The sequence below is a fragment of the Meles meles genome, chromosome 18, assembly GCF_922984935.1.
Source record: "Meles meles chromosome 18, mMelMel3.1 paternal haplotype, whole genome shotgun sequence".
NCBI classification, from domain to species: Eukaryota; Metazoa; Chordata; class Mammalia; order Carnivora; family Mustelidae; genus Meles; species Meles meles.
Window position 1 is genome coordinate 2,790,292 of NC_060083.1, and position 27,180 is coordinate 2,817,471.

A 27,180-nucleotide genomic window follows, 5' to 3' on the forward strand; every position below is an offset into this window, starting at 1 on the left:
CTATCTCCATTTTAATATTCATTATTTTCTTCTTCTTTAAAAAAGTTTTTAGTTTCTTTTCTAGTTATTCCTTTTCTAGTTCCTTAAGGTATAAATTTGTTTTGTATTAATTTTTAATTTTAATTCCAGTATAGTTACATACAGTGTATTAGTTTCAGGTGTACAATATAGTAATTCAGCAATTCTGTACATTACTCAGTATTTATCGTGATAAGTGTACTCTTAATCCCCATCACCGATTTCCTTCATCTCCCCACCCAGCTCACCCCTGGTAACCATCAGTTTGTTCTCTATAGTTAAGAATCTGTTTCTTGTTTTGTCTCTCTCTCTCTTTGTTTTCCTTTAATTATTTGTTTTGTTTCTTAAATTCCACATATGAGTGAAATCATAGGATATTTGTCCTTCTCTGACTGACTTATTTCACTTAGGATTATACTCTCTAGATCCACCTATGTTGTTGCAAGTGGCAAGGTTTCACTTTTGGTGGATGAATAATATTCCATTATGTATACACACATGTATATCACATCTTCTTTATTCATCTATCGATGGACAACGTGGGTTGCTTCTGTAATTTGCCTATTGTAAATAATGCTGCAGTAATCATAGGGGTGCATATATCTTTCCGAATTAGTGTTTTCATATTTTTAGATATATAACTAGAAATACAATTCCTGGATCATAGGGTAGTTCTATTTTTCACCTTTTGAGGAAGCTCCATACTGTTTTCCACAGTGGCTGCACCAGGATTCATTCCCACCAACAGTGCATGAGTGTTCCTTTTCTTCACAATTTCACCAACTGGTTTTTTGATTTTAGCCATTCTAATAGGTGCGAGGTCATATCTCTTTGTAGTTTTGATTTGCATTTCCCTAATGAGTGATGTTGAGCATCTTTTCATGTGTCTGTTGGCCAAATGTCGTCTTCTTCTTTTTTTTTTTTAAAGATTTTATTTATTTATTTGATAGAAAGAGATCACAAGTAGGCAGAGAGGCAGGCAGAGTGAGAGCGGGAGAAGCAGGCTCTCTGCCAAGCAGAGAGCCCGATGTGGGGGCTCGATCCCAGGATCCTGGGATCATGACCTGAGACAAAGGCAGAGGCTTTAACCCACTGAGCCACCCAGGTGCCCCACAAATAAATAAATCTTTGAAAAATAAAAAATAACAGAAAATAAGAAATGAAAAATTTATAAATGAACATATGTTTATATTGTTATCTGTAGAGTTATGTTTACTGGTGTTTATTATTTCTTTATGTGGACTTGTGTTACTGTCTAGTGTCCTTTCATTTTAATTGAAAGGAATTTAGTGCAGGCCAGATGTGTTAGGAGTGAATTCTCTCATTTTTTATATATCACTTTTGAAGGATAATTTTGCTGGCTGTAGAATTCTTTGTTGACTTTTTTTCTTCCAGTATTCTGAATGTTGTAACACAGCCTTCTACTTTCAGTGATTTCTGGTTAGAAATCAACTGACATCGTTACTGAAGATCCCTTGCAAATAAGGAGTTCTTTCTGTTTTGCTTCTTTCAAGATTCTCCGTCTTTTCATCAGTTTGACTACGACATATGTAGGCATGGGTCTCTGATTTTACCCTACTTAGTGTTCTTTTAGCTTCTTGTATGTGCAGATTAATGTTCACCAAATTTGGGGAGTTTTTTTTTTTTTTTTACCATGAGAGAGAGAGAGAGCATGAACGGTGGGGGCGCAGGGGCAGAGGGAGAGGGAGAAACAGGCTCCCCACTGAGCAGGAAGCCCAATGCAGGGCTCTATCCCAAGACCCTGGGATCACAGTCTGAGCAGAAGGCAGATGCTCAACCAACTGAGCCATCCAGGTGCCCCAACCATTATTTATTTGAATATTTTTTCTGCCTCTTTTCCCGCTCTCCTTCAGGGACTCCCATCATGCATATATTGGTATGCTCATTGTTCCACAAGTCTCTGAAGTTCTGTTCGCTTTTTTCATTCTATTTTGCTCTGTTCCTCAGTCTAAATAATGTCATTTTATCTTTTTCCAAGTTACCAATTCTCTCCCTCTCTCTCTCTTTTTTTTGCCTGTTTATTTTAGTCTGTTTGGGCTTCTATAGACAAAAGACTGGGTGGCTTATAGAGAAGGGAAACTTACTCATCACGGGTCTGAAGGCGGGATGTCTGATATCAGCGTGCCAGCATGTTCAAATGAAGGCTTTCTTCTGGGTCACAGACTTCTCACTGTACTCTCACGTGGCAGAAGGAGCTAGGGATCTCTCTGGAGTTACTTTACTAAGGCATTACTTCCATTCATGAGGGTTCCACCTTCATGACTTAAGTATCTCCCAAAGGCCGGACTTCCTAATGTCATCACACTGGGCATTATGATTTTGACACATGAAAGTGGGGACGGAGAAGGAGACACAAACATTCACACTCTACTGCTGCTCAATTTGCTCCTTCCTTTCACGGAACCTCTCTAGTGAATTTTTTATTTCAGTTATTATATTTTCCAACTACAGAATTTCTTATTTCATGAGATACCATTTTCATAATTTCCTTTAATTCTTTAGATCTGCTTTTCTTTAGATCTTTGAATATACTTTTAATATTTATTTAATATCTTCATTTGGAAAGTACAATTTCTTGGCTTCCTTAAGGACATTTTCCATTGACTTTTTTTTAACCTTAGCCCAGGCTTTCTTGTTTCTTTGTGTATCTTTTAACTGTTCTTCAAAACACATATTTTTTAAAAATTTATTTGACAGAGAGAGATCACAAGTAGGCAGAGAGGCAGGCAGAGAGAGAGAGAGGGGAGGAAGCAGGCTCCCTGCGGAGCAGAGAGCCCGATGTGGGGCTCTATCCCAGGACTCTGGGATCATGACCTGAGCTGAAGGCAGAGGCCTTAACCCACTGAGCCACCCAGGCACCCCTCAAAACACATATTTTAAATAAAACGATGCAGCAATTCTAGAAATCAGATTCTGCGGTCCCCAGGGTTGTTGGTGCTGCTGCTGCGCTGTTTTGTTTCGTGACTTTTGTGGACTAATTCAGTAAAGTCTGTATTCTTTGTCATGTGCAGTCTTTCAAGTATCTGCTGGGTCGACATAGTAATTAATGACTGGACACAGATTTCCTTAAACGTCTTAAACCAGCAAGTCTTCTAACATTTGTCAAAAGATTTTTGTATGTGCTGGGCATACCTTCTCTTCCTAGTCTTAAGTAGGAGTTTACAACTCTTGCTGTCACAGAACCTCAGGGTAAGCCAAAGGTGAGAGCTGAGGGTCTTCTTAACTTGGGGCTTAGCTCTTGGTGGGAAAAGAAAAGAAAACCCAGTAAGTTCATTACACTTTGAGTGACTTGTGAAGTGTTTAACAGTAGTTTATGTACTGTGGTGCTCTCCCACATTAGCTGTAGTTTACTGTTAGCAGAATGAAAAGCTTGTTTCATGGACTTTCAGGTACAAATAAATAAAGGGGTTAAACAGTTGACAAGTATACAGATCTATACGGCAGGAAAACACCACAGAGGAAATCTGTTTCTTCTGATATAGAGCAAATCATAGACAAATAAAATCTAACTCGAGACTTTTGGCTGATGAGCTAGTCAGTATCTTTCGTTTATTAGATCATGAGTTAGGGATTATGAGTTCGAATCCTGGAGTCCAACTGCCTGAATTTGCATCTAGACTTGACCTTTCTGAGAATGTGGACAAGACATGGAACCTTTTCATGCCTCACGTTTCTGATTAGCACCTTCCTTTTTGGGAGGACTCAGTCATTACATAACAAGGCCTTAGATCAGTACCTGACAAATATTATGCACTGTATGTATACAAAAGAAGAGAGAGTGGTTTCATGAATCCCTTTGTACCTAATGCCTGTGTTCAGCAATGATCAGCCCCCGGATAATCATATTTCATTTGTAATCTTACCCTCTCTCATTAATTATTTTCAAGCATACATCGGTAACTATCTTGTTATGTATCTATAACATGTTTTTTTAAACATTTTATTGATTTATTTAACAGAGAGAGACAGAGAGATCACAAGTAGGCAGAGAGGCAGGCAGAGATGGTGGGGTGGGGGGAAGCAGGCTCCCCGCTGAGCAGAGAGCCCGATGTGGGGCTCGATCCCAGGACCCTGAGATCATGACCTGAGCCGAAGGCAGAGGTTTAACCCACTGAGCCACCCAGGTGCCCCTCTATAACATGTTTCTTAATGTTAAGTATATTACCATAGTTTCAGCTAAAAATCAGCAAAAAGCCTTAATATTATCAAATGTTGGCTTGGTATTTTTTTCCCTGGTTGATTCATATGTTATGATTGGTTAATATTGTCTCCTAGGTCACTTTTAGGCTAGAGTTTCCCGCTTCCCTCTTTTTTTCTCCTTGTAATAATTCGTTAAAGAAACCCACGTTATTTGTACTTTCTTTGTACTGTTATTTGTACTTATTTGTACTGTTGCCCAGTAGAGTAGCCACTAGCCACAAACGGCTGTTGAGCACCTGAAATGTAACTAGTCCAAATTGGAATGACCTGTAAATTTAAAATGCATGTCATGAGGCGCCTGGGTGGCTCAGTGGGTTAAGCCTCTGCCTTCGGCTCAGGTCATGATCCCAGGGTCCTGGGATCGAGCTCCACATCAGGCTCTCTGCACAGTGGGGAATCTGCTTCCCCCTCTCTCTCTGCCTGCCTCTCTGCCTACTTGTGATCTCTCTCTGTCAAATAAAAAAAAAAAATCTTAAAAAAGTAAAAATAAAAAAATTAAAATGTGTGTCATATTTCAAAGTCTTAGTACAAAAGATAGTGTTTCATTAATAATTTTTACACTGATTATGTATTGAGATTATAATATTGCATATATATTAGGCTGAATAATATTAAAAATTCCACTTGTTTCCTTTTATTTTTAATGGGTCTGCTAGAAAACCTTAAGTTACATATGTGACTTTCAATACATTTCTATTGGACAATACACTTCTGTTGGACAGTATTGATTTAGAATTTCATACAGCATGGGTTTTTATTGGTTGTTAAATAAGGGTTATTTAAGATGTTTCTCTGTCTCCTGTATTTCCAGTATATTGTTAGTTGGATCTGGAGGCTTAGTCAGATTCTGATTTGATTCTTTTCAAAATGTTTTGGCGCATATCTGGTGTATACTCCCAGAAGGCACATAATGCCTAGTTAAGGCCTCTTTGGTATATTAGCAGCCACTGATGACCCTTTAATTCGTTAGAGGTTTCAAAATGATGATGTTCTTATTTTCGTTGTTCCTTTTCATGTATTAGCTGGAATCCTTCCATAAAGAGAAATCTCTCCTCACCAGCTGTGTGATCACAATTGATTACTGTGAAAGCTGTAAATATTTTCCATAGGAAAAGGACAAAAGGTTAATTCTTTCTATTTATCAGTTTTCAGGCATCCTCCAAAAATATTGAGTATTTTGGGGCGCCTGGGTGGCTCAGTGGGTTAAAGCCGCTGCCTTCGGCTCGGGTCATGATCCCAGGGTCCTGGGATCGAGCCCCACATCGGGCTCTCTGCTCAGCAGGGAGCCTGCTTCCTCCTTTCTCTCTGCCTGCCTCTCTGCCTAGTTGTGATTTCTCTCTGTCAAATAAATAAAATATTAAAAAAAAATTGAGTATTTTTATAGTAGTATATGGAATCATGAACTTAAATGTGTGTTTTTGAAACCCATTGTATTTATTATCCTCACTGATGGTCAAATTATCCCATTATTATTAAGTAGTGGGAGCCTCTTCAAGTTTCTCCTGCGTCTTAGATATGATCTTAGTAGTCTTTGATAGCTGCCTTGCCTTTGGTATCACAGAATGTTCCAGGCCTTTGTTCCATTTAGTGATAAGTAATACTTAGAGGCCATTTCTAGCTTGCATAATATTACCTTATTAGTTATTGTTTGTATTTTTATGCCTTTTCCATGGATGAAACTAGGAAATATATTTTATTTTCTTCCTTAAAACTAAAATAATTCACGAGTTTATACTGATACTTCCAATTCAAATTTGGATCTATGGAGTTACTGCATCATCTCACCAATATCACATTATATCTTCTTTCTGTCATGCCACCTTTATTGGCTCTCAGTGACGTCAATATACTAATTTGCTTTAGCAAACACTGTGCACACAGCAGTTACAAAATAGCATTTTCATCACTACCACCAACAGTATGATTATTTATTGAAAACATAGTTTTTGCTTTTTGCCATTCTTTTTCTTCTTGGGGTATATTTCACAAAGGATATACAGAAAATTGTTGTTTTAAAGTCACTTAAAATATTTCATCTTTGATGAATGTCTGTGCTTCAAACTGCTTTCATTTTCCTTTTAATTTTTGGGGATGACTAAAATTTTAATTTTTTCATAATACATTGACATGGTCTACAAAACAGGAAATATTCAAAAGAGTCTAGCTTCTAATTCCAGTCCTCTGCACTCTCTCTGTTCCATTCTTCTTCTAACAGGTAACCACTAAAAAAACTGTATGGCTCAATCTTGCATTTTTTTATACAAGCACCTATGTAATTCATACCCTGACCAAAGAAGTTCTCCAGAGTGCCCATGATTTCTTATTTTTTCTTGCTCAAAGACAGAGCTTACAATATTCTGTATCTACAACCTGAATGATAAACTGTATGTTTTATTAAGTCATATTCTGTACATTTGGTACTGAGGAAGAGCAGATAGTATAGATAACCCAGGGTTTTGAGGGAGAAAGGATGATTTGGGTAGAAACTGCTAGCTGTTATCAAATGTTAGGACATTCTAGGGAGGGAGGAAACCATGCTGTTTGACTCCAGATAATGTAGTAAGACCAATATTTCAAAATTAGAGAAATCCAGATTTTAAGTAGTCTGAAAAGAAAATCGTGCTTCAAGTAAAACTCAGGAAATCGAATGGGCTTCCTCTTGTGGTTTTAGGTTCTTATCTCTGGAGAGGTTCACTCAGCCTCTGAGGGTTGAACTGGTTGACTTCAGTGGTCATTGGTGATTCTGATTTCTGGAGTATTCCTCCAGTTTTGTATGTATTATTCTGCCCAACAGGTCTCATTGTGTAGTCCCTGGGTGATCACAGTGTATTTATTTTAGGATCCCGTGACATTTAAAGATGTGGCTATAGACTTCACGTTAGAAGAGTGGAGGTTGATGGACCCTTCACAGAGGAACCTACACAAGGATGTGATGCTAGAGAATTATAGGAATCTTGTCTCCCTGGGTAAGAATGACTTCTGGTTCCCGGACCTACCCACGTGATCAGGTGTGCTGAAGATACAGAGCCTCTAAAGTACTTAACTGATCTGGGGTTAGAGTTTAAGCATTAAAATCTTATATTAGGGGGATATTGTTGGGATCATGCTATCCCTTGCTCTTAATTAAATGGCCCACCCATTGTGGAGTAAGAAGTACATATTTCATTGGCATCTTGGAGATTGTTGACAGCTCCCCAGATTTAGGACTGAAGTTTTTTCTGATCATTTTTGTAAATGGGAGTTATCAGTACCTCCAGAAAGAAAGGAACAGATGTGTTCGTTTTCTTTCTAAATTCAGATTATTCCCATGATCTATAATCCCAGAAAACCTAGAGTCATAGTGTTGGGCTCCTTTGTACTCATCTGTAACACCACCGTACAATAGAATGTTCTGTGTCTGTGCTGTCTAGTAGGACAGGCACTAGCCATTTGGGGCTACTGAGAGCTTGAAATCTGGCTATTCCAATGGAAGAACTGAATTTTAAATGTTATATAGTTTTAACTAATTTAAGTTTAAATAGCTCCGGTGGCTATTCACAACTGTATTGGGCAGTGCGTGTCTAGAACTTTCCATAAGAACCACTCTGCACTGAAGATTAAGAGCTGAGACTACATTTGGCAGTAGTTCTTACTCACAGACACAGTCAAGTCCTATTCATTTTTCTCTGAACAGGGCTCGCAGTTTCCAAACCAGACATGATATCTCATTTGGAGGCTGGAAAAGGACCATGGGTGGTAGTGAGAGAAATTTCAAGAACCCCCTACCCAGGTGAGTGCGTAAGAACCAGGAGGACGGGATTTCATTCAAGTTCATAGGTTATGGATGGAGCAGAACCTCTGAAATATTTTGGGCAGTGTCCTTTCTCAAAACTATCTCACGGGATGCCTGGGTGGCTCAGTGGGTTAAGCCCCTGGTTTCAGCTCAGGTCATGATCCCAGGGTCCTGGGATCGAGCCCCACATTGGGCTATCTGATCAGCAGGGAGCCTGCTTACCTCTCTCTCTCTCTGCATGCCTCTCTGCCTACTTGTGATCTGTCAAATAAATAAAGTCTTTAAAAAAAAAAAAAAAACTATCTCAGAAGAAGAGAGTCTCTCCCTCCCTTGCTCGCTCTCTCTTTTTCCCTGTCCTGTTGCTTCTCCTCTCTACTTTTGATTCCCATCCTACTTTACTTTCCTTGACATGATCTTCGTAATTAGTCCTTCATTCAGACATGCAGGAAGCACCCCTTCAGTTCTGTCCTCTTAAGTTAACTTTAACTTTACATTTTTCTCATTTGTTTAACCATTTCCTGACATCTCTTCCTTCACTAATTTTCCTGAAAACGCTTTCCTAAGGGTCCCCACTGGTTCCGTTTAAGCCAGACCTACTTACTCATTATTTCACTTTCTTCACCTGTAAGCCTGCTGCAATTCTGGGGGCACGCTCCTCTTCTCCTCCAGGTTCTTTGCTAATTGAAAATACAAGGAACCAGTGGAAAGTCAAAATACAGTATTTATTTATGTATTTAATGAATATTTATTGGATATCTGTATTCTGCGTAGTGGGTTATATACTAGTTCTAGAGCAATGAGTAAGATGGACCAGGTCCCTGCCATCATGAAGATTCAATTTTGAGAAATTAACAAGTATAAAAATAAAAAGAAGTGAAATAATGGTTGTAACAGTCTTCAGTTATGAGATAAATTGGGGATATGAAAGAGTGACTGGGATTGGGATGAGGGTGCCTCCTCCAAATGGTCAAGGAAGGCTTCTGAGGGGCGACATCTGCCTTGAAGATTCAGAAGCAACCAGCCAAGGGAGGAGGAAAAGAGAGGCATTCCAGGCAAAGGACTGGACACAGAAACGAAGGAGGGGCGTCTGGGTGGCTCAGTTGTTGGGCCTCTGCCTTTGGCTCAGGTCATGATCCCAGGGTCCTGGGATCGAGCCCTATGTCAGGCTCCCTGCTCAGCAAGAAGCCTGCTTCTGCCTCTCCCACTCCTCCTGCTTGTGTTCCCCCTTTTGCTGTGTCTCTTTATGTCAAATAAATAAAATCTTAAAAAAAAAATAAAAGAATGAGGGCGTCTGGGTGGCTCAGATGGTTGAGCGACTGCCTTCGGCTCAGGTCACGATCCCGGACTTCCAGGATCGAGTCCCGCATCGGGCTCCCAGCTCTTTGGGGAGTCTGCTTCTTCCTCTGATCTTCTCCTCTCTCATGCTCTCTCTCACTCATTCTCTCTCAAATAAATAAATAAATAAATAAAAGAATGAAATGTGTTCTCAAAATGAAAAGGAGGCTGCTATGAGTAAAGCCTAAGCAAGCAGAAGACTGGGTAGACAACCGCCTGCCTCCTCAGAGCTTTGTAGGTGATGGTAACCATTTGGACTTTAATCAAAGTGAGTGTGAAGGCATTGATGGACTTTAATGAAGGGTTTTTAGGAAATAACTTTGTGTGTGGAAATTGAGCTTGAGGACATTAAACCAGGTAATGAGGTTGTTACGATAGTCTAGGCAGAGATTGTAACTTGGGTTAAGCTGATAGTGGGGATGGAATCCCAAGAAATGGATTCTAGTTCACTTGAGAATTTTATCGTTATGCCATCGGTAACTCAGTGGGTGTTATGCATATTCTTTTCAGATATCAATATTATAGATCTTTTATTCAAGTATAAGTAACATGTACAATGTAATGATTCAGTAATTCTATTCATGGCTCGGTGCTCCTCAAGATAAATGTGCTCTTTACTGGGTATTTACCCCAAAGATACAGATGTAGTGAAAAGAAGAGCCATCTGTACCCCAATGTTTATAGCAGCAATGGCCACGGTCACCAAAGTATGGAAAGAACCAAGATGCCCTTCAACGGACGAATGGATAAGGAAGATGTGGTCCATATACACAATGGAGTATTATGCCTCCATCAGAAAGGATGAATACCCAACTTTTGTAGCAACATGAATGGGACGGGAAGAGATTATGCTGAGCGAAATAAGTCAAGCAGAGAGTCAAGTATCATATGGTCTCACTTATTTGTGGAGCATAACAAATAACATGGAGGACATGGGGAGATGGAGAGGAGAGAGTGTTGAGGGAAACTGGAAGGGGAGATAAACCATGAGAGACTATGGACTCTGAAAAACAACCAGAGGGTTTTGAAAGGGCGGGGGGTGGGAGGTTGGGGAACCAGGTGGTGGGTAATAGGGAGGGGACGTATTGCATGGAGCACTGGGTGTGGTGCAAAAACAATGAATACTGTTATGCTGAAAAGAAATTTTTAAAAAAAGTGAAAAAAAAGATAAATGTGCTCTTAATCCCCTTCACCTATTTCACCCATCCCCCACCTGCCTCCCCTCTGGTGACCACCAGTTTGTTCTCAGTATTTAAGAGTCTGGGGTTTTCTTTAATCTCTTTTTTCATCGTTCATTGTTTTGTTTCCTGTATTAAACTCTGACTGCCTTATTTCGCTTAGCAATACCCTCTAGGTCCATCTATGTTGTTGCAAATGGCAAGATTTCATTCTTTATCGTGGCCAAGTAATATTCCATTGTGTGTACACATCACATCTCCTTTATCCAATCGTCTGTCAGTGGACACTTGGGTGGCTTCCATAGCTTGGCTATTGTAAATAATGCCGCAATAAACGTAGGGGTACATGTATCTTTTCAAATTAGTGTTGTTGTTGTTGTTTTTTTTATTTGGGTACGTACCCAGTAGTGGAATGACTGGATCCTATGATAATTGTTTTAAAGTTTTGGAGGAACCTACCTACTGTTTCCCACCAGTTTACATTCCCACCAGTGGTGAATGAGATTTCCTTTTTTTTTTTTTGAGGGTTCCTTTTTCTTCCCATCCTCACCATCACCAACATTTCTTATTTGTTGTGTTTTTTTATTTCAGCCTTTCTGGCATGTGTGAGTTGGTATCTCATTGTGGTTTTCATTTGCATTTTCCTGATGTGTAGTGATGTTGAGCATCTTACCATGTTTCCATCAGCCATTCTGTATTTCTTCAGAAAAACGTCTTTTCCTGCCTTCTCCCCATTTTCAATTGAATCATTTGTTTTTTGGGTGTTGCATTCTTTTGGATATTAAGCCCTTATCAGACTATATCATTTACAATTATCTTCTCCCATTCAGTAGGTTGTCTTCTTGTTTTGTTGGTGATTTCCTTCACTATGCAAAAAGTTTTTTAGCTTTGTGTGATCCCAATAGTTTCTGATTTCCTTGCCTGAGGAAATTTATCTAGAAAAATGTTCTGTGCCCAGTGTCTAAGAAATCACTGCCTATGTTCCCTTCTAGGAATTTTATGGTTTGAGCTCTCACACTTCGGTGTTTAGTCCGTTTTGAGTTTATTTTGTGCATATAGTGTAAGAAAGTGGTCCGGTGCCGTTCTTCTGCATGGAGCTGTCCAGTTTTCCCAGCACTGTTTCTTGAAGACATGGTCTTGCCCCGTTGTATATTCTTGTGTCCTTTGTTATTAATTGACCACATAAATATGGGTTTATTTCTGGACTCTGTTCTATCCTGTCCCATTGATCTGTGTCTGGTTTTGTGCCAGTATTATACTGTTTTGATCACTGCCACATTATAATATATCATGAAATCTGAGACTGAAACCCCCAGCTTTGTTCTTTTCTGAACGGGGTTGGTGATCATAACCTGAGCCAAAATCAAGAGGCGGATGCTTAAGCAAATGAGCCATCCAGGAGCCCTTGTTCTTTTTTTTTTTTTAATACTGCTTTAATTTTAAATTAATTAAACAAAAATAATATAATTATATTAATTAATTCAATTAATTATTAATTCAATTAATATTAATTATATTAATAATTAATGATAGCTCTGTTGCATCTATACCATTTAGCAATTGAAAGCACAAAAGCATCCAAAGACAAAATGTTAACCAAAGAATGTGGTTATATTCCACTAAAATCTTATTTATGGACACTGAAGTTTGAAATTCATATAATTTTAATGTGTCATAATATATTATATTTCCTTTGTATTTCTCCTACATGGGATTCTCCTACATTTGGCTTCTAATATCTATGACTTGCTATTTTTTTAATCTCTTTTGGAAAATGCTTTGGTGTTAATGTCTTTGAATTTGCTTTCATCTCATTCTGTCTCACTCACCTTTCTAGTCTTCTGGGACATCTGTGATCGACCTTTTCACTCTATCCTATATGTTTCTATAATGTTTTTTTAAATAATTTTTTTGAGTTTTTCATATTCTGTACTTCAATATGCATATTGTCTACTGACCTATTTTCCATTTTGTTTTTGTTAACACTCTCATTTGTCATATCTATTGTGCTTTTAGTCTTTGAGTTCTTCTTTTCCAGTTCTAGAATTGCCACTTGATTCTTATTTTGAACTTTCCAATTATTTGGTGAAATTAAGGGTTTTGTCTTATTTTCCTAAATGTACTAATCATGATTATTTTAAGTTTGTGTCTGAAACCTCAACTGTCTGGATACCTTTTAAATCTGTTTCTATTATCTGTTTTTTTTCTCTTGACTTTTTTCTTTTCTCTCTCTCTCTTTTTAATATTTGAGAGAGAAAGCGAATGGGGGTGGGGAGGGGAGAGAGAGAAAATTAAGCAGACTCTTTGGCTCAGCAAAGAGCCCAGTGCAGGGCTTGATCTCACAACCCTCCAAGCCGAAACCAGGAGTCGGACACTCACCAGCTGCACCACCCAGGGGCCCCTCTCTTGACTTTTTTGTAATGAGACTTTTATCTTCTTGTATGCGTATTGTTTTTCATTGTCAAGCATTGATATGAGAACCTGTAAAAATAGTTTGAGCTTCTGGATTGTGTAATCTTTCTCCATGGAGAACTGTTTGCTGGGGTGGGCTGCTGGGGTGAAGGCTGTCGCCATCCCCGGTTGCCTTAGTTGAGTTAGACATTTAAGTGAACTGGGTTCTTGGGTTCTCCTCTTTGGTATCTTTGAATTCAAATCTTTGTCCTTTTTTTCTTTCTTAAGGTTTTATTTTTAAGTAATCTCTGCACCCAACATGGGACTCAAACTTACAACCCTGAGATCAAGAGTTGCATGGTCTACCAACTGAGCCAGCCAGGTGCCCCTCAAATCTTGGTCTTTTTAAAAAAGCTTACACTGTGGGATGGTTGTCTTAAAATTTGCTTGTATATACAATTTAAAATTTTACTCTTTTTAAAAACGATTTATTTATCTGAGAGAGACTGAACGTGCATGCATGCACACGTGGGGGGAAGGGCAGAGGGTGAGAATCCTCAGGCAGACCCTCTGCTGAGTGTGGAGCCCAGTGCAAGGCTCAGTCTCACAACCCATGAGATCATGACCTGAGCCAAAACCAAGAGTTTGATACTCACCAACTGAGCCACCTGGATGCCCCAATATTTTACCTTTTTTTTTTTTTTTTTTTAAGATTTATTTGAGCGTGAACACAAGCGGAAGTGGGAGAGGGAGAGAATCTAAAGCAAATTGCACACAGCACAGAGCCCAACCCAGGGCTCGATCTCACAACTCTGAGATCACAACCTGAACTGAAATTAAGAGCTGGACACTTGGGGCGCCTGGGTGGCTCAGTGGGTTAAAGCCTCTGCCTTCAGCTCAGGTCATGATCCCAGGGTCCTGGGATCGAGCCCCGCATTGGGCTCTCTGCTCAGCAGGGAGCCTGCTTCCTCCTCTCTCTGCCTACTTGTGATCTCTGTCTGTCAAATAAATAAATAACATGTTTTTTTAAAAAAGAAGAGCTGGACACTTAGTTGACTGTGCCACCCAGGCTCCCCGGTAGTTTACTTTTAGAACAGTTTTATACTTTCTGTTTTTTTAAGTAGGCTCCACATGGAGTGCAACGTGAGGCTTGAACTCACAACCCTGAGAAAACCCGAGCTAAGATCAAGAGTCAGAGACTCAACTGACTGAGCCACTCAGGTGCTCTGCACTTTTATACTTCTTTTAAATTTCTAATTAATTTTCAGGCAATTATTTCTAAATGTTTAAAAACAAATTAGATCAATTTTTTTGTGGATAGTGGAATACTTCATGGCTTTAAAATTCAGTGTGTAAGTAGTTTTTATTCAGTTTTTTTTCGACAGACTTAGGCATGATCTTAAGACATAAGAAGCTTGCAAAACTACCCTTGATAATTATTATCATTATTTGAAATATTAATAACTATAAACATTAATTTTGACTAATTTACTGTTCAGCCTACTTTCTGAAAAAGCAAGTGTTGTTTTCCATTAATGTGTTATTAAAAACTACATCAAAGGATTTGAATAAGCTACTCAGACACAGACATTTGAGCAAGCCCTCATTTAAAAAGCTAGCAAACAAGAGTGAGAACAAATAGAAAGTAGGTTGGGAACAAAGTCTGGTTTGTAGAGTAAATGGGAATCAAAAAAATAATCACAAGCTATGAAGAATGGTCTGGGGAAAAAAAGTTTATTATAAAGGGAATGAAAAGAGAAGTATTTGAGATACTTAGATTCTAGGAGGGTTACCATGAATGAATTTTTTTTGTAGGAGGAAAGTGAATTTGCTGCTTTGGTTCTTGGCTCAACTAGCCTCCTTCAAACATACGTCTTCTTAAAAACAAGGCCAGTTTGCAAGCAGTTAAAACTTTATATTCATTATCAGCTAAGGTTTCCATTTTATTTTCTTGTTTACTGAGATCTTCCTAACTTCAGAAATAGGAGTCATTTGATTTATCTTTCTCTTCCCCCAGAGTTGGAGACCAAACCTGCAACCAAGAATGCTGTATCAACAGAGGATGTTTCTGAGGATGTATCACAGGAGACCATAATAGATAAACTCACGGAGAATGTTCTATGGAACTCCAGAATGGGAGGATTATGGAAATGGAATGAAAGGATATTAAGATTACAAAATAGACAGGAAAATCATTTGAATCAAAAAATAGTTACTCATAAGAAAATTCCCTCTGGGCAAAGAAGATTTAGATTTGGATCTCTTCTTTTTCCTGAAGCAGGCATTATCACGGAAGAACCCCACAGCAAATGCCAAACACGTGAGAATTTCACTGAGAATTTAGATTTGATTACAGATAGCCATCTGGGGAAGAAACTTTGCAAGGATACAGAAGGCGGCAAAGCCATAAGGCCTACTTCAGAACTTACCTTGGGGAAAACATACAATAATAAAGAAAAACCCTATAAATGTAGTACATGTGAAAAGTCCTTTCGTTATAGGTCATTGCTCATTCAACATCAGAGAACTCACACTAAAGAAAAACCTTACAAATGTAATGAATGTGGGAAAATGTTTAGCCAGCCTTCATATCTCAGTCAACATAAAAAAATTCACACAGGAGAAAAACCCTATAAATGCAATGAATGTGGAAAGGCCTTCATTGCTTCTTCATCACTTATGGTACATCAGAGAATTCATACTAAGGAGAAACCTTATCAATGCAATGTCTGTGGAAAATCTTTTAGCCAGTGTGCTCGCCTTAACCAACACCAGAGAATTCAAACCGGAGAGAAACCCTATAAATGTAGTGAATGTGGGAAAGCTTTCAGTGATAAATCAAAACTTGCAAGACATCTGGAAACTCACAATAGAGAGAAACCCTACAAATGTAATGATTGTGGGAAAGCCTTTAGGAATAAGTCATATCTTAGTGTACATCAGAAGACCCATACTGAAGAGAAACCATATAAATGCAATGAGTGTGGGAAATCTTTCAAGAATACAACAATTTTTAATGTCCATCAGAGAATTCATACTGGAGAGAAACCCTTTAGATGTAATGAATGTGGGAAAGCCTACAGAAGTAATTCAAGCCTTATTGTACATATAAGAACTCATACTGGGGAAAAACCCTATGAATGTAATGAATGTGGGAAAGCATTCAATCGTATAGCAAATTTCACAGAACATCAAAGAATTCATACAGGAGAAAAACCCTATAAATGTAATGAATGTGGGAAAGCATTTATTAATTATTCATGCCTTACTGTACACCACAGAATGCATACAGGAGAGAAACCTTATAAATGTAATGAATGTGGAAAGGCCTTCATGCGTTCTTCATCCCTAATTATACATCAGCGAATTCATACTGAAGAGAAACCTTACCTATGTAATGAGTGTGGGGAATCTTTCAGAATAAAATCACACCTAACTGTACATCAGAGGATTCATACTGGAGAGAAACCATATAAATGCACCGACTGTGAGAGGGCATTTACCAAAATGGTAAATCTCAAAGAGCATCAGAAAATTCATACTGGAGTGAAACCTTATAAATGCTATGATTGTGAAAAATCGTTCAGGACTAAGTCATACCTTATTGTACATCAAAGGACCCATACTGGAGAGAAACCATATAAGTGTACCGAATGTGAGAAAGCTTTCACTAACACATCACAACTTACTGTACATCAAAGAAGGCATACTGGAGAAAAACCCTATAAATGTAATGAGTGTGGGAAGGTTTTCACAAGTAACTCGGGCTTTAATACCCATCAAAGAACACATACTGGAGAGAAACCATTTAAGTGTAATGACTGTGGGAAAGCATTTAGCCAGATGGTACATGTCACAGAACATCAGAAAATCCATAGCGGAGAGAAACCCTATAAATGTGATGTCTGTGGAAAAGCCTTTAGGAGAGGTTCATACCTTACAGTGCATTGGCGAACACATACTGGAGAAAAACCCTATACATGTAAGGAATGTGGAAAAGGTTGTATCACTCTATCGCAGCTAACTCTCCATCAGAGAATTCATACTGGGGAAAGGCCGTATAAATGTGAAGAATGTGGAAAAGCCTTCAGAACCAACTCAGACTTTACTGTACATCTGAGGAAGCATACTGGAGAAAAACCCTATAAATGTAATGAGTGTGGGAAAGCCTTTAGGAGTAGCTCCAGCCTTACTGTACATCAAAGAATCCATCAAAGAGAAACTCTGCTAATATAAAGATTAATAATGCATTCATCCAGATGCCAACACCACAAGAGGAATGAAACTGTGTCTTTTATGGACAATTCACCAGAGAAAATACACACTTAAGAGATACTTTAGAGGGGGGTGTCTGGGTGGCTCAGTTGGTTAAGCATCTGCCTTCACTCAGGTCATGATTCCGGGGTCCGGGGATCGAGCCCCACATCGGGCTCCCTGCTAGCGGGGAGTCTGCTTCTCCCTCTGCCCCTCCCCCTGCTCTTGCTCTCTCTATCATGCTCTCTCAAATAAATAGTCTTTTAAAAAGAGAGAGATACTTTAGAAACATAAGAATGTGGTAAAGCATACCATCATATAAATCTTAGAAGGTCTAAGAAGATTCACAATAGAGAAAAATAATGGGCAAATGAAAATATTCATCCAGATTTCATACTTTACTCAACAAATCATCTTCTGTGAATTGCCTATACATTTTTTTGCCCATTTTTGTATTGGTTTGTCTTACAAATCTGGAGGTGCTCTTTATCTGTTTGAAATATTCATCCTTTTTCATGTGTGTTGCAGATTTTTTTAATCTAGTGATCGTCTATGCTTTTTTATATAGTAAAAGAACATTTTAATTTTTCACAGTAAGATATTTATATATTCTCCTTTTTGGATTGTTAATTTACTCTTTTAAAAAGTCAAAAAGTTCTCCTTAATCCCTAATTTGTTTGTAAGATTTTGATTATTTTTTACATTAAAGTCTTTAATCCATCTGGACTAGATGGTAGTCATAGAAGAGTAAATGGCGATTAATCTCTGAAAATGTTAATGAATCTAAGAAGTACTCAGGGAAATGTGAATTAAAATAACCAATGAAAAACAAAAAAAACCCTACACAAAACAAAGCAACCAATGAGCTATCACTTTGACTTCGTAAAGTTGGCAGAAATTAAGAGATCTTTTGCTAGTGGGTTTTGGGAAACCATCTACTTTTACAAAAAGGTTATATATCAACTTACATTTCCACCAGCAATTCGGCAATATATAAGTTTTTAAATAAATTTTTAAAATAAAAATCCTTTGACCTAGCAGTCTCATGTTGGGAATCTGCCCCCACAGAAGTGACATCATCAGTGCATAAAAATACAATTAAGGGGTTTTGTTGAACTATTGTTTGTAGAGGCAAAGCGGAGACAAAGTGAATGACCATTAATGGGGGAATAAATGGTGACATAACCATTCTGCGGAACAGCAGGAGAGTGATTGTTAAAATTAGTTATAGCTACACTAGTTGATCTCAAGGTATTTCCACAATTTTAATACCTAATTGCTTTATTACAGAGCTTTATGTGTACAGGGCATTTTAAGAGAGTGAAATAGAACAGAGAAAAAGAAAAAAACACTAGAATGATGAAGACAAAACTTGGGATCCTGAGGTGAAAGATGACAGACACATGGGACGCCTGGGTGGCTCAGTCAGTTACGTGTCCGACTCTTGGTTTGGGCTCCGATCACAGTCTCAGCGTCATGAGATCAAGCTCTGTGCGGGAGCCTGCTTAAGATTCTCTCTCTCCCTGGGGCACCTGGGTGGCTCAGAGGGTTAAGCCTCTGCCTTTAGCTCAGGTCATGGCCCCTGGGACCGACCCCTACATCGGGTTCTCTGCTCGGCAGGGAGCCTGCTTCCCTCTCTCTCTCTGCCTGCCTCTCTCCTACTTGTGATCTCTCTCTCTCTGTGTCAAATAAATAAAATCTTTTAAAAAAAATTACAGCTTCCCACTAGGATTAGATCAGACGTGTGGGGCCAGTTGTCACTGCTCTTGTCGATGTTGTAATGATTTCCCTAGATGACGCCAAAATGTTTGGGGTAACCCAGCATTTCTGGTGCCCACGTCCGGAGACTAGGCACAGTTAGAAAAAGGTACTGGATATCCTTGCCTGGCTCGGTGGCAAAGGCAGTCTCACACAAGGGTCGGGTTGGGGACCGGAATCAGGCTGGGAAGGAGATCAGTCCTAACAGGTTGGTCTCTTATGCCTGAATTAGTATCTGGAGAAAAGGTGAAGGTGGGTTAGCTTCTAACCTCTTGGGGAGGGTGGCCAGGAGGAAAGAGTTCCCACACGCATAGGGTTTGGGTCTCTGTGCAGGAGATACACTATCAATGCCCCAGAACTACTACAAACTGAAAGTAGCTCATGTTTTTTGTTTTGCCTTGTTTTATTTGTTTTTAGAGGGGGAGGCAGAGGGTGGGCTGGGAGGGTGGGAAGAGGCAGAGGGTGAGAGAGAAAATATTAAGCAGCTGCACACCCAGCAGGGAGCCCGATGTGGGGCTCGATCTCACAACCCTGAGATCACACACTGAACTGAAATCAAGAGCCAGACGCTTAACTGACTGAGCCACAGAGGCGCCCCTAAAGCGGCTTGTTTCTGAAGGTCCAAATTAATCAGAGAGGCTGGCCTACATCAAAGCGGTTTTGCCCACCCAGCTCAGTCTTGATCCCATGCTGAGGGCCAGCGGTGGCCCTGTTGGGGAGCACAAACCTGGGAGTCAGAGAGACTGGCTGGAACCCCACTGCTGCTCCTTACTAGCTGTGTGACCTTGAACGAGGTACTCGCGCTTCCCTGAGCTCCTGTTTTCTTATCTGTAGAAAACACATAATCCCCACCACGCAGGGTGCTGTGCTATGAGGACTAATTTAAGTAGGTGAGCATGGAATTTCTTTCTGCTGCCTCTGCATTCCACTCACACAGTACACACACACACACACACACACACACACACACACACACGGCATCTTACCTGCAAGGTGACCAGAGGGATAAGCCAATGATGGGGCACGAGCGCCGCTGGTACCCAAAGAGGCAGGCAGGCAAATAGGTCTCATCAGCCTTGAGACCCAGGAGAGGAAAACATTTCCCAAAGGAAGGCTTTGGGGCCGAGAAGGCCACCTGGAGATTTCCCAGATACCCAGGCCGCCAGCAGCCTGTAGACTGCGTGCCAGTCCCCTGGCTGTCCTTTCTGCCCCCTGTTCTCCACGATTCGGATGAGACTCTTCCCACACGGCCCCAGTCTCTACTTCCCTTTCCCACCCTCTCGCAGCGTTTGGAGAGCCCCGGGGGTAGGGCTGCTTCACCCCACCCTGTTCCGCGGCCCCGTCTAGGACTGCACCCGCTGCCACCTGCCGGGCTCCCCAGCAGGAAGTCGGGACCGGGCCGGGGGCCGGAGTAGGGGGTGTGGGTGAGACCAGGCTGTGCTGTGGCCAGCGACGCGCCCCTCGGTAATTCCCTTGCTGCCCCCCTTCTGCAAAACGGAGCTCGTCCTTGGGCCCAGCTCACGGGTGAGAGTCAGGGTCAAGCGAAGGGATGTACTTGAGCGGGACCTTACAATGTGTGAAGAACGATCCCAGGTCGTTACCGGGAAAGCGGGGGAAGCTCACATTTTATCACCATCTCTCCGCCCTGCGGTGTTACAACGTCAACTGAGCAAAGTCTCTGCTCCTGAGCAGTTTCCAGGCTTTCAATTGCCCTTTGACTTTGACGGAAGCAGGTGGAACACAAGGACATTGGCTCCACGTGTTTTATGACCCACGATGGGGAGGACGGAGACCTCCCGGAAAAGCTGGGAACCAGCAGCTGGTGGTTGACACGCAGAGCCCGTTAGGGAGAGAGAGATGGAAACCAGGGGTTCCCACACTTCACGGGGGCTTCACTATGGCCCCGAGGCCTTAATAAACCAGACTGCACGCCCAGTCCCCAGAGATTCTGATTCCTAAATCCAGGCTGGGAGCCCCAGAATTTACATTTCTAAGAAATTTCTGGTTGGTGATGACGTGGTGGTGGGGAAACTGCACTTCGAGAAGCCCGGCTGTGAGCTATGCTTGCGTCCGAGTCTGTGAACCGACTTCGCTTTAAAAATGAACACGGGGGGGCGCCTGGGTGGCTCAGGTCATGATCTCAGGGTCCTATATCAAGCCCTCATCGGGCTCTCTGCTCAGCGGGGACCCTGCTTCCTCCTCTCTCTCTGCCTCCCTCTCTGCCTACTTGTGACCTCTGTCAAATAAATAAATAAAATCTTAAAAAAGAAAAAAAATCAACACGGGGTGCCTGGCTGGCTTGGCCAGTGGAACGCGGGACTCGATCTCACGGTTGTACCATCCAGCCCTACCTTGGCTGTAGACACTCCTTTAAAAAAAAACAACACCTAATTTTTTTAAAAAGGCAAAAATAAACACAAATCCTTCATTCTTTCAGAAGTTATTACTGGGGGTGCCTGGTTACTCAGTCGCTTAAGTGGCTTTCTTCCATTTAGGTTATGATACCGGGGTCCTGGGATGGAGCACCGCATCAGGCTCTCTGCTCAGTGGGGAGCCTGCTTCCCCTCTCTCTTCGCCCTCTCTCTTTGCCTCCTTGTGATCTCTCTTTCTGTCAAATAAATAAAATCTTAAGAAAAAAAAGGGACTAAACATGTCCCAGCAAAGCCTGGATGACCAGTCACTCTACCTGAGCCGTACACAGTGTGTGCCCTGCGTGTGTGTCTCAGCTGAACACGATACAGTGACCCTCCCTGCAAGACCTCCTGCCTTCCCACCACCGTGTCTCACGGTGGGTGCAGAGGGAGGGGAGTTGAGCTCCGGGAGCGAGGAGAAGCAGGAAACGTGCACGCTACCATTTCTTCTGTATCTGTCTTTGCTAATGGGGCTGGAGTGGCGAGCCCCAAAATGGGGGTGGTTGGTTGTAGAGATGGGGAGCAATCAGATAGACGGTCAGTGAATGACACAACAGAAAATTCAAGATGGCCCGAGAAGACATGACATTAGAGGCAGTACCTCAGACACGGAATTGAGGGACGTAGTCCGTACTGCTTTGGCGGGTGCTGTTGTGAATAGTAGATTCCTTTGTTTGTGTGTTTGTTTTTTAAGATTTTATTTTTAAGTAATCTCTGCACCCAGTGTGGGGCTTGAACTCACAGCCCCCTAGTCAAGAGTCCCATGTTCTACTAGCCAAATGCCCCTTGAATAGTGGATTCTTATTTAGCTCTTCAGATTCTATCACTTTTCACTTAAATTGAAATCAGTTTCTTGGGACTGTCAGTGAAGCGTCCAATTCTTGATTTCAGCGCAGGTCATAATCTCAGGGTCATGAGATTGGGCCCCACAATGGGCTCTCTGCTGAGCCCGGGTGGCTCAGTGGGTTAAGCCTCTGCCTTTGGCTCAGGTCATGATCTCAGGGTCCTGGGATCGAGCCCCGCATCGGGATCTCCGCTTGGCGGAGAACCTGCTTCCCCCCACCTCTGTCTCTACCTGCTTCTCTGCCTACTTGTGATCTCTCTCTCTCTCTCTGTCAAATAAATAAAATCTTAAAAAAAAAAAAAAAGCCTCTGCCTTTGGCTCAGGTCATGATCCCAGGGTCCTGGGATCGAGCCCCACATCGGGCTTTCTGCTCAATGGAGAAGCTGCTTCCTCCTCTCTCTCTCTCTCTGCCTGCCTCTCTGCCTACTTGTGATCTCCATCTATCAAATAAATAAATAAAATCTTTTTTAAAAATGCTCTCTCTCTTTTTCTTCCCCTCTGTCCCTCCCAATCCCCACTCTCTTTCAAAAAAAATTGTTTTAATTTAAAAATTAAAAAAAATATATATATATGTCAACTTCTTGTGATCAAAAGATACATCTAGTTATGTTCTGGGTCCCTGTTGTAGCATACTGGCTTCCATGTTAAAATGCCACATGTGTTGAATTAATTTGATTTGATTTCAGGACCATCAGTCCAAAAACATGCTGAACCCGGTTAGAGAAATAAGGGTTCCACAATTGGGCCAAAATTCATATCTCCTCATCCTATCATGAAGCTTGGGAGGATGTGGGAATTGACTCAGGTTCTCTAACATTCCTGGAAAAGAATGTCATAAGCATTTGAACTTCAACAAGTTGAGACAAGAATGAATTATGTAGTGGCTAAAATTATATTCTGACTCCACAATCACAAGTGATCTAGTAATGGAACAAAACAATCATGCACCAGAAGGAGCCCCTGACGAGTTCGGACTTTTTTTCCAAATGCATCTACACAGTGCAAGAGGAAGCAAGCGTAGGTAAATACAGAAGGGTGGTGTGCACGCACGCACACACACACACACACACACACACACACACACACAGAGTTTGGGGGAGGAAATGACATAATATAAAATAGGCCTTTGTTCTCTTGTTTTATTTATTTTTTAAAATTTTTTCAATTTAAACAATTCCTGTTTGGGAACGAAGAATAAGCAAAAAGATAAGCCCGTCAGTGGAAGCAGTGACAGACAGAAAGCAGGTGTTTCTAACTCTCAGTTTTGCTTTGATCTTCCGTATCAAAAAGGGAGCGTGGACACTGAAACTGAATGAACAAAGGAGCTGGCAGGGAAAGAAGTCGAGTCGGTCAAGGAGCCGCCCAAACGGTCCCTCTATAAGAGTTCCGGCATTCTGAGCTCAACAAGCTACATCTCACGACACAGACACTGTTTGCCAATGTGACCAAAGCCAGGCAGTGATCTTCGAGAAATGAGGAAAAGTGATAGACGATGGGGACACACAAAACTGTCTCAGCTTTTACAAAGAAAAATAAGGTAGGTTCTGGAAGCAACAGACTCATCAACTTGATGTTAACTCACAGCAGAGAAATCTGAAAACGGGTTAATCAAGAAGTGGGTGAGCATTTAGGAAAGAGAGCAGCTGCACCAATAAGCCACAGTGGTTCCATAAAAACAAGGCAGGCCGAGGTGTTCTCCTTTTCTCTCCTGGGAGCCTTGGGAGACAGGTGGAACGAGGAAAGACAGACGTGTCTTGATTTCTCCCTTTGGAAAAGTCCTTCCTGGTGTCTGGTGGACGAAGGGCTAAAGGTGGGCAACCTCCGTGCACATTTTTCCAAAGCGTAACTTACTGCAAACTTGAAAGGCATTGACTAGGGGCTGCCAGATTCTGTCTTTGACCCTCCCCTCATCAATATGTATCAATAAGATTAATTAGGGAAGTTGACCAGCTCTGTGGGGGACAGCAGGTTAGGAAGGAGCACTCATCTCTGGGCTCCAGAATCAAGAATCAAAAGCATCTCAGGGAGCAGCAATGATGCAATGAAATTTTAAATTCAAGTTGAAAAAAAATGAGCTCCGTAAAATTCAAATTTCAAAAAATGCGATCAAAACGATTCAAATCCTACACTGTATAAATCCTTGGACACAATAGAGGGCAGGGTCTCTGGACACAAGGTAAGTGACTCAAAGCGAAGTACTCTGAGAAAGGACCATCAGACTGACAGAGGAGGAGACTTGCCTGACACGGTTCACAGGAAACGACCCAGAAGTTATGAAGGAAAGTGGGAAATGTAGTGTGAAAACAAGATGACTTTCCCGGAGGGTGTGCGTGAGAACTGCCTCCAAGTATCTGAAGGGCGGACCTCTGAATGAGAGATGGGACAAGTCCACATCTTGAGGTGACCCTCCCCAGAGGTCATGAGGACTAAGATTCTGACTCTGGGAAGACACTTCTTAGCATCGTCACTATCCAAAAGTCTGATGAGCTGCGGGGTGAGGTAGTGAGGTCTCAGCTGCTCGGCCCGCCCAGACGGAGTGGGCACGAAGGCACGGAGGGTTTAAGAGACGCGATGTCCACGCTGAGGAGCTCATCGTGTAGCTTATTCCCTTACACACAGCACCCGGGATGGAATGAGGAGGGCAGCATCGTGCAGTGGTGAAAATCTCTGCACCCACCTGCCCAGGTTCCAACCCCAGCCCTGCCGCACGCTCACCGTGTGAGTGCAATGACTTTGAGCAAGTTCACTGACCATCCCCACACCCCGGGACCACGGGTTCCTCATCTGCGAACTGAGGATGACGGGAGCCTGGAACCCCAGGGAGCTACCGTGAAGCTGGGAGTCGATGGCCATGCGGCATCCAGAACAGTGTCTGGGGCGAAGGCGACGCAGCATAGCGTCTGCAATGGATTCTGATCACTCCGCATCTCTGTGATCGCGCTGAAGAGGGCACCGAGCCCGGGCACAGTGCGACACTCACCTCAGCAGAGAGGAGAACATCACTAGAAGATGAGAAACGGGGTGTAGGTGCCTAGGGAGTGGAGACCACGGAGACCAGCCCAGCAGAAGTAACGGGAAAGCCAGAGACCTCTCTCCTCCTGCAGGAACCCACGTGATTCCTAAAGCCACTGGCAGACATTTCCATCCCCAAGGCCCCCTTAAGATGCAGGCTGCCGGCCGGTCTGTGTGGTCAGCAGGAGTCCGGGGTCTAGGGCGCAGCCTCGGTGGACACTGGCATGGGCTTCTCGGGCTCCACCCCCAGATCCATGATCCGGATGGCGTTTTCCTTCTTGGAAAGCCAGAAGGCAGGGTAGACCGGCTCTGAAAACTTGCACTCAAACTTGTGGATCAGAGTCACGGCATCGGGCTCTACCCCATAGAAGGAGAGGACCCCCCCCAGAAAGTCCACGTAGACCCCCAGCCTCCGGCAAGGGCCGGCTTTGAGCGGGGTTTCCGTGTCGCTGTGCCAGGCTGTGAACTCCTTCCCGTTCCAGTGGAGGCTCCAGGAGAAGTTGTTTCCAGAAATGCAACCGTTGCGCTCCTCCCCTTTCCGGTCGATGCCCTTGCAGGTCAGGCCAACGTAGGTGCCCGCTCCCGAGATCTCTAGCTCGAAATAGTACCTGTGCAGGTACAGGCTCTGTGCGGACAGCACCTGCCGCCAGTGCGCGAACCTGCTGGGGAGGTCCGGGTAGGGGTGCTCCCAGGGCGTGGTGTTGGTCACCTTGCGATTGTCCTCCTGCAGCCGGAGATACCTGTGCGCCGTGTCCGGGTCAAAAGAGATGTCACATGCATCTGAGGGGACATGGGAGAAGGGCGGGGAGGCAGGTCAGGAAGGGACAGCTGCCCCGGACAGGACACTCGGAACCCATCCCGCTCCCCAGGTAAGAGAAACCATCGCTCTCCTCGGCTCTGTTTCCCCCAGGCCACTGCTCCCCGCAGAAAAGCGGTGGGCGAAGACCAGGGAGCAGAGAACACAAGTCACGCCACTTCCTTCCCTTCTGAAGTTCAAATTGCTTGGCATTGACTGTGCGATGTGCGGAGCTGAACCAAGAAATAAAACCCCCTGATTTAGTCACTCATTCATTCGAAAAATACATATTGAAAGCCGGGCACTCGACGTCTTCTCACTGTTGACCAGGGTTTGGGGAAATAGGCACTCACATTCCCACTCCTGATTCTTTTTTTTTAATTTGACCAATACTTAGCACGGTAAAGTCTCACCCATTCCCTCAAACACTCCTTTCCCAACCCCAGAGAATACAAAAATAATGGCACCTCCGTGTGCCCCGTTTCTGGAGTCACACTGAGGTTATTCTGGAAATTTCCTTGCCCCCACCCTCACCACTGCCCCCCCGCAACACACAGACAGCCCCACGCCTGGTTGGTTCCACTTCTGTGCAAATCACTGCTTCACCCCCAATCTAGTCCAGAGTCATACAACTGGCTCCTTGCTGGCCATGAGGCTCCGTCTTGACCCCCTCCCATCCCCTGCCCCCCCCAGAGCCATGGAGCAGGTTTCAGGGTACAGGCTAAGGTGAATCATGTCACCCCAGCTTTAAGACCTTGGATAATGCCTCTTGCCACAGAGGGAAGCAGTGACCCCTCACCCCGGCCTGCACAGCCAGGGATGACTGGCCCTTTCCCGTGTCTCCAGCTTTGTCTCCTGCCCTCTGGCCCTTGATGGTCATGGTCCAGCCCTCCCGACCTCAGGAACATGCCACGCTGAGCCCACTTCGGGGCTTTAGCACAGACCATTCTCTCCATGACATCGCCCTAACCTGAGCCTGGGGGATTCCTGCTGCTCTTTCAAATTGTAGCTGAGGGCTCATGTCCTCAAGGAGGCCCTCTGTGACTCGCCACCACTTTCTCTCAGAGTCCTCCGACTTCTCAAGCGTCATGGTACTCCACACAATGGGTATCATCTCTTTATTTACGGGTTTGTTTCGTGCCTGTCTTCCTTCTAATCTATAAACTCCACTTTTCTCATGGGACTGGATT

At 42.6% G+C, this 27,180-nt stretch overlaps 2 protein-coding genes across 11 annotated transcripts in view; one reads left to right on the forward strand and one right to left on the reverse strand.

Annotated features, from left to right (window-relative positions):
* The window catches only part of LOC123929579 (zinc finger protein 624), a 32,336-nt gene extending 14,322 nt beyond the window's left edge, over positions 1 to 18,014 (forward strand). For 6 of the 10 annotated variants that reach the window (XM_045985418.1, XM_045985416.1, XM_045985417.1 and 3 more), the window contains 3 exons: positions 7,079 to 7,205; positions 7,913 to 8,008; positions 14,933 to 18,014. In XM_045985418.1, coding sequence (XP_045841374.1) covers positions 7,079 to 7,205; positions 7,913 to 8,008; positions 14,933 to 17,151 — 2,442 coding nt within the window. In that variant the 3' untranslated portion in view covers positions 17,152 to 18,014. Of the gene's footprint in view, positions 1 to 6,272; positions 6,455 to 7,078; positions 7,206 to 7,912; positions 8,009 to 14,932 lie in introns of those variants that run through there. The other 4 variants (XM_045985422.1, XM_045985421.1, XM_045985420.1 and 1 more) reach the window with 3 other exon arrangements.
* A 6,248-nt stretch (positions 18,015 to 24,262) lies between these two features.
* LOC123929348 (tripartite motif-containing protein 16-like) lies at positions 24,263 to 26,870 on the reverse strand. The gene is made up of 2 exons (XM_045984897.1): positions 26,790 to 26,870; positions 24,263 to 25,987 (listed from the first exon to the last, which is right to left on the reverse strand). Exons 1-2 carry the CDS (start codon positions 26,868 to 26,870, stop codon positions 25,391 to 25,393), a joined length of 678 nt encoding a protein of 225 aa, XP_045840853.1. The 3' UTR covers positions 24,263 to 25,390.
* Between the last annotated feature and the right edge of the window lie 310 nt (positions 26,871 to 27,180).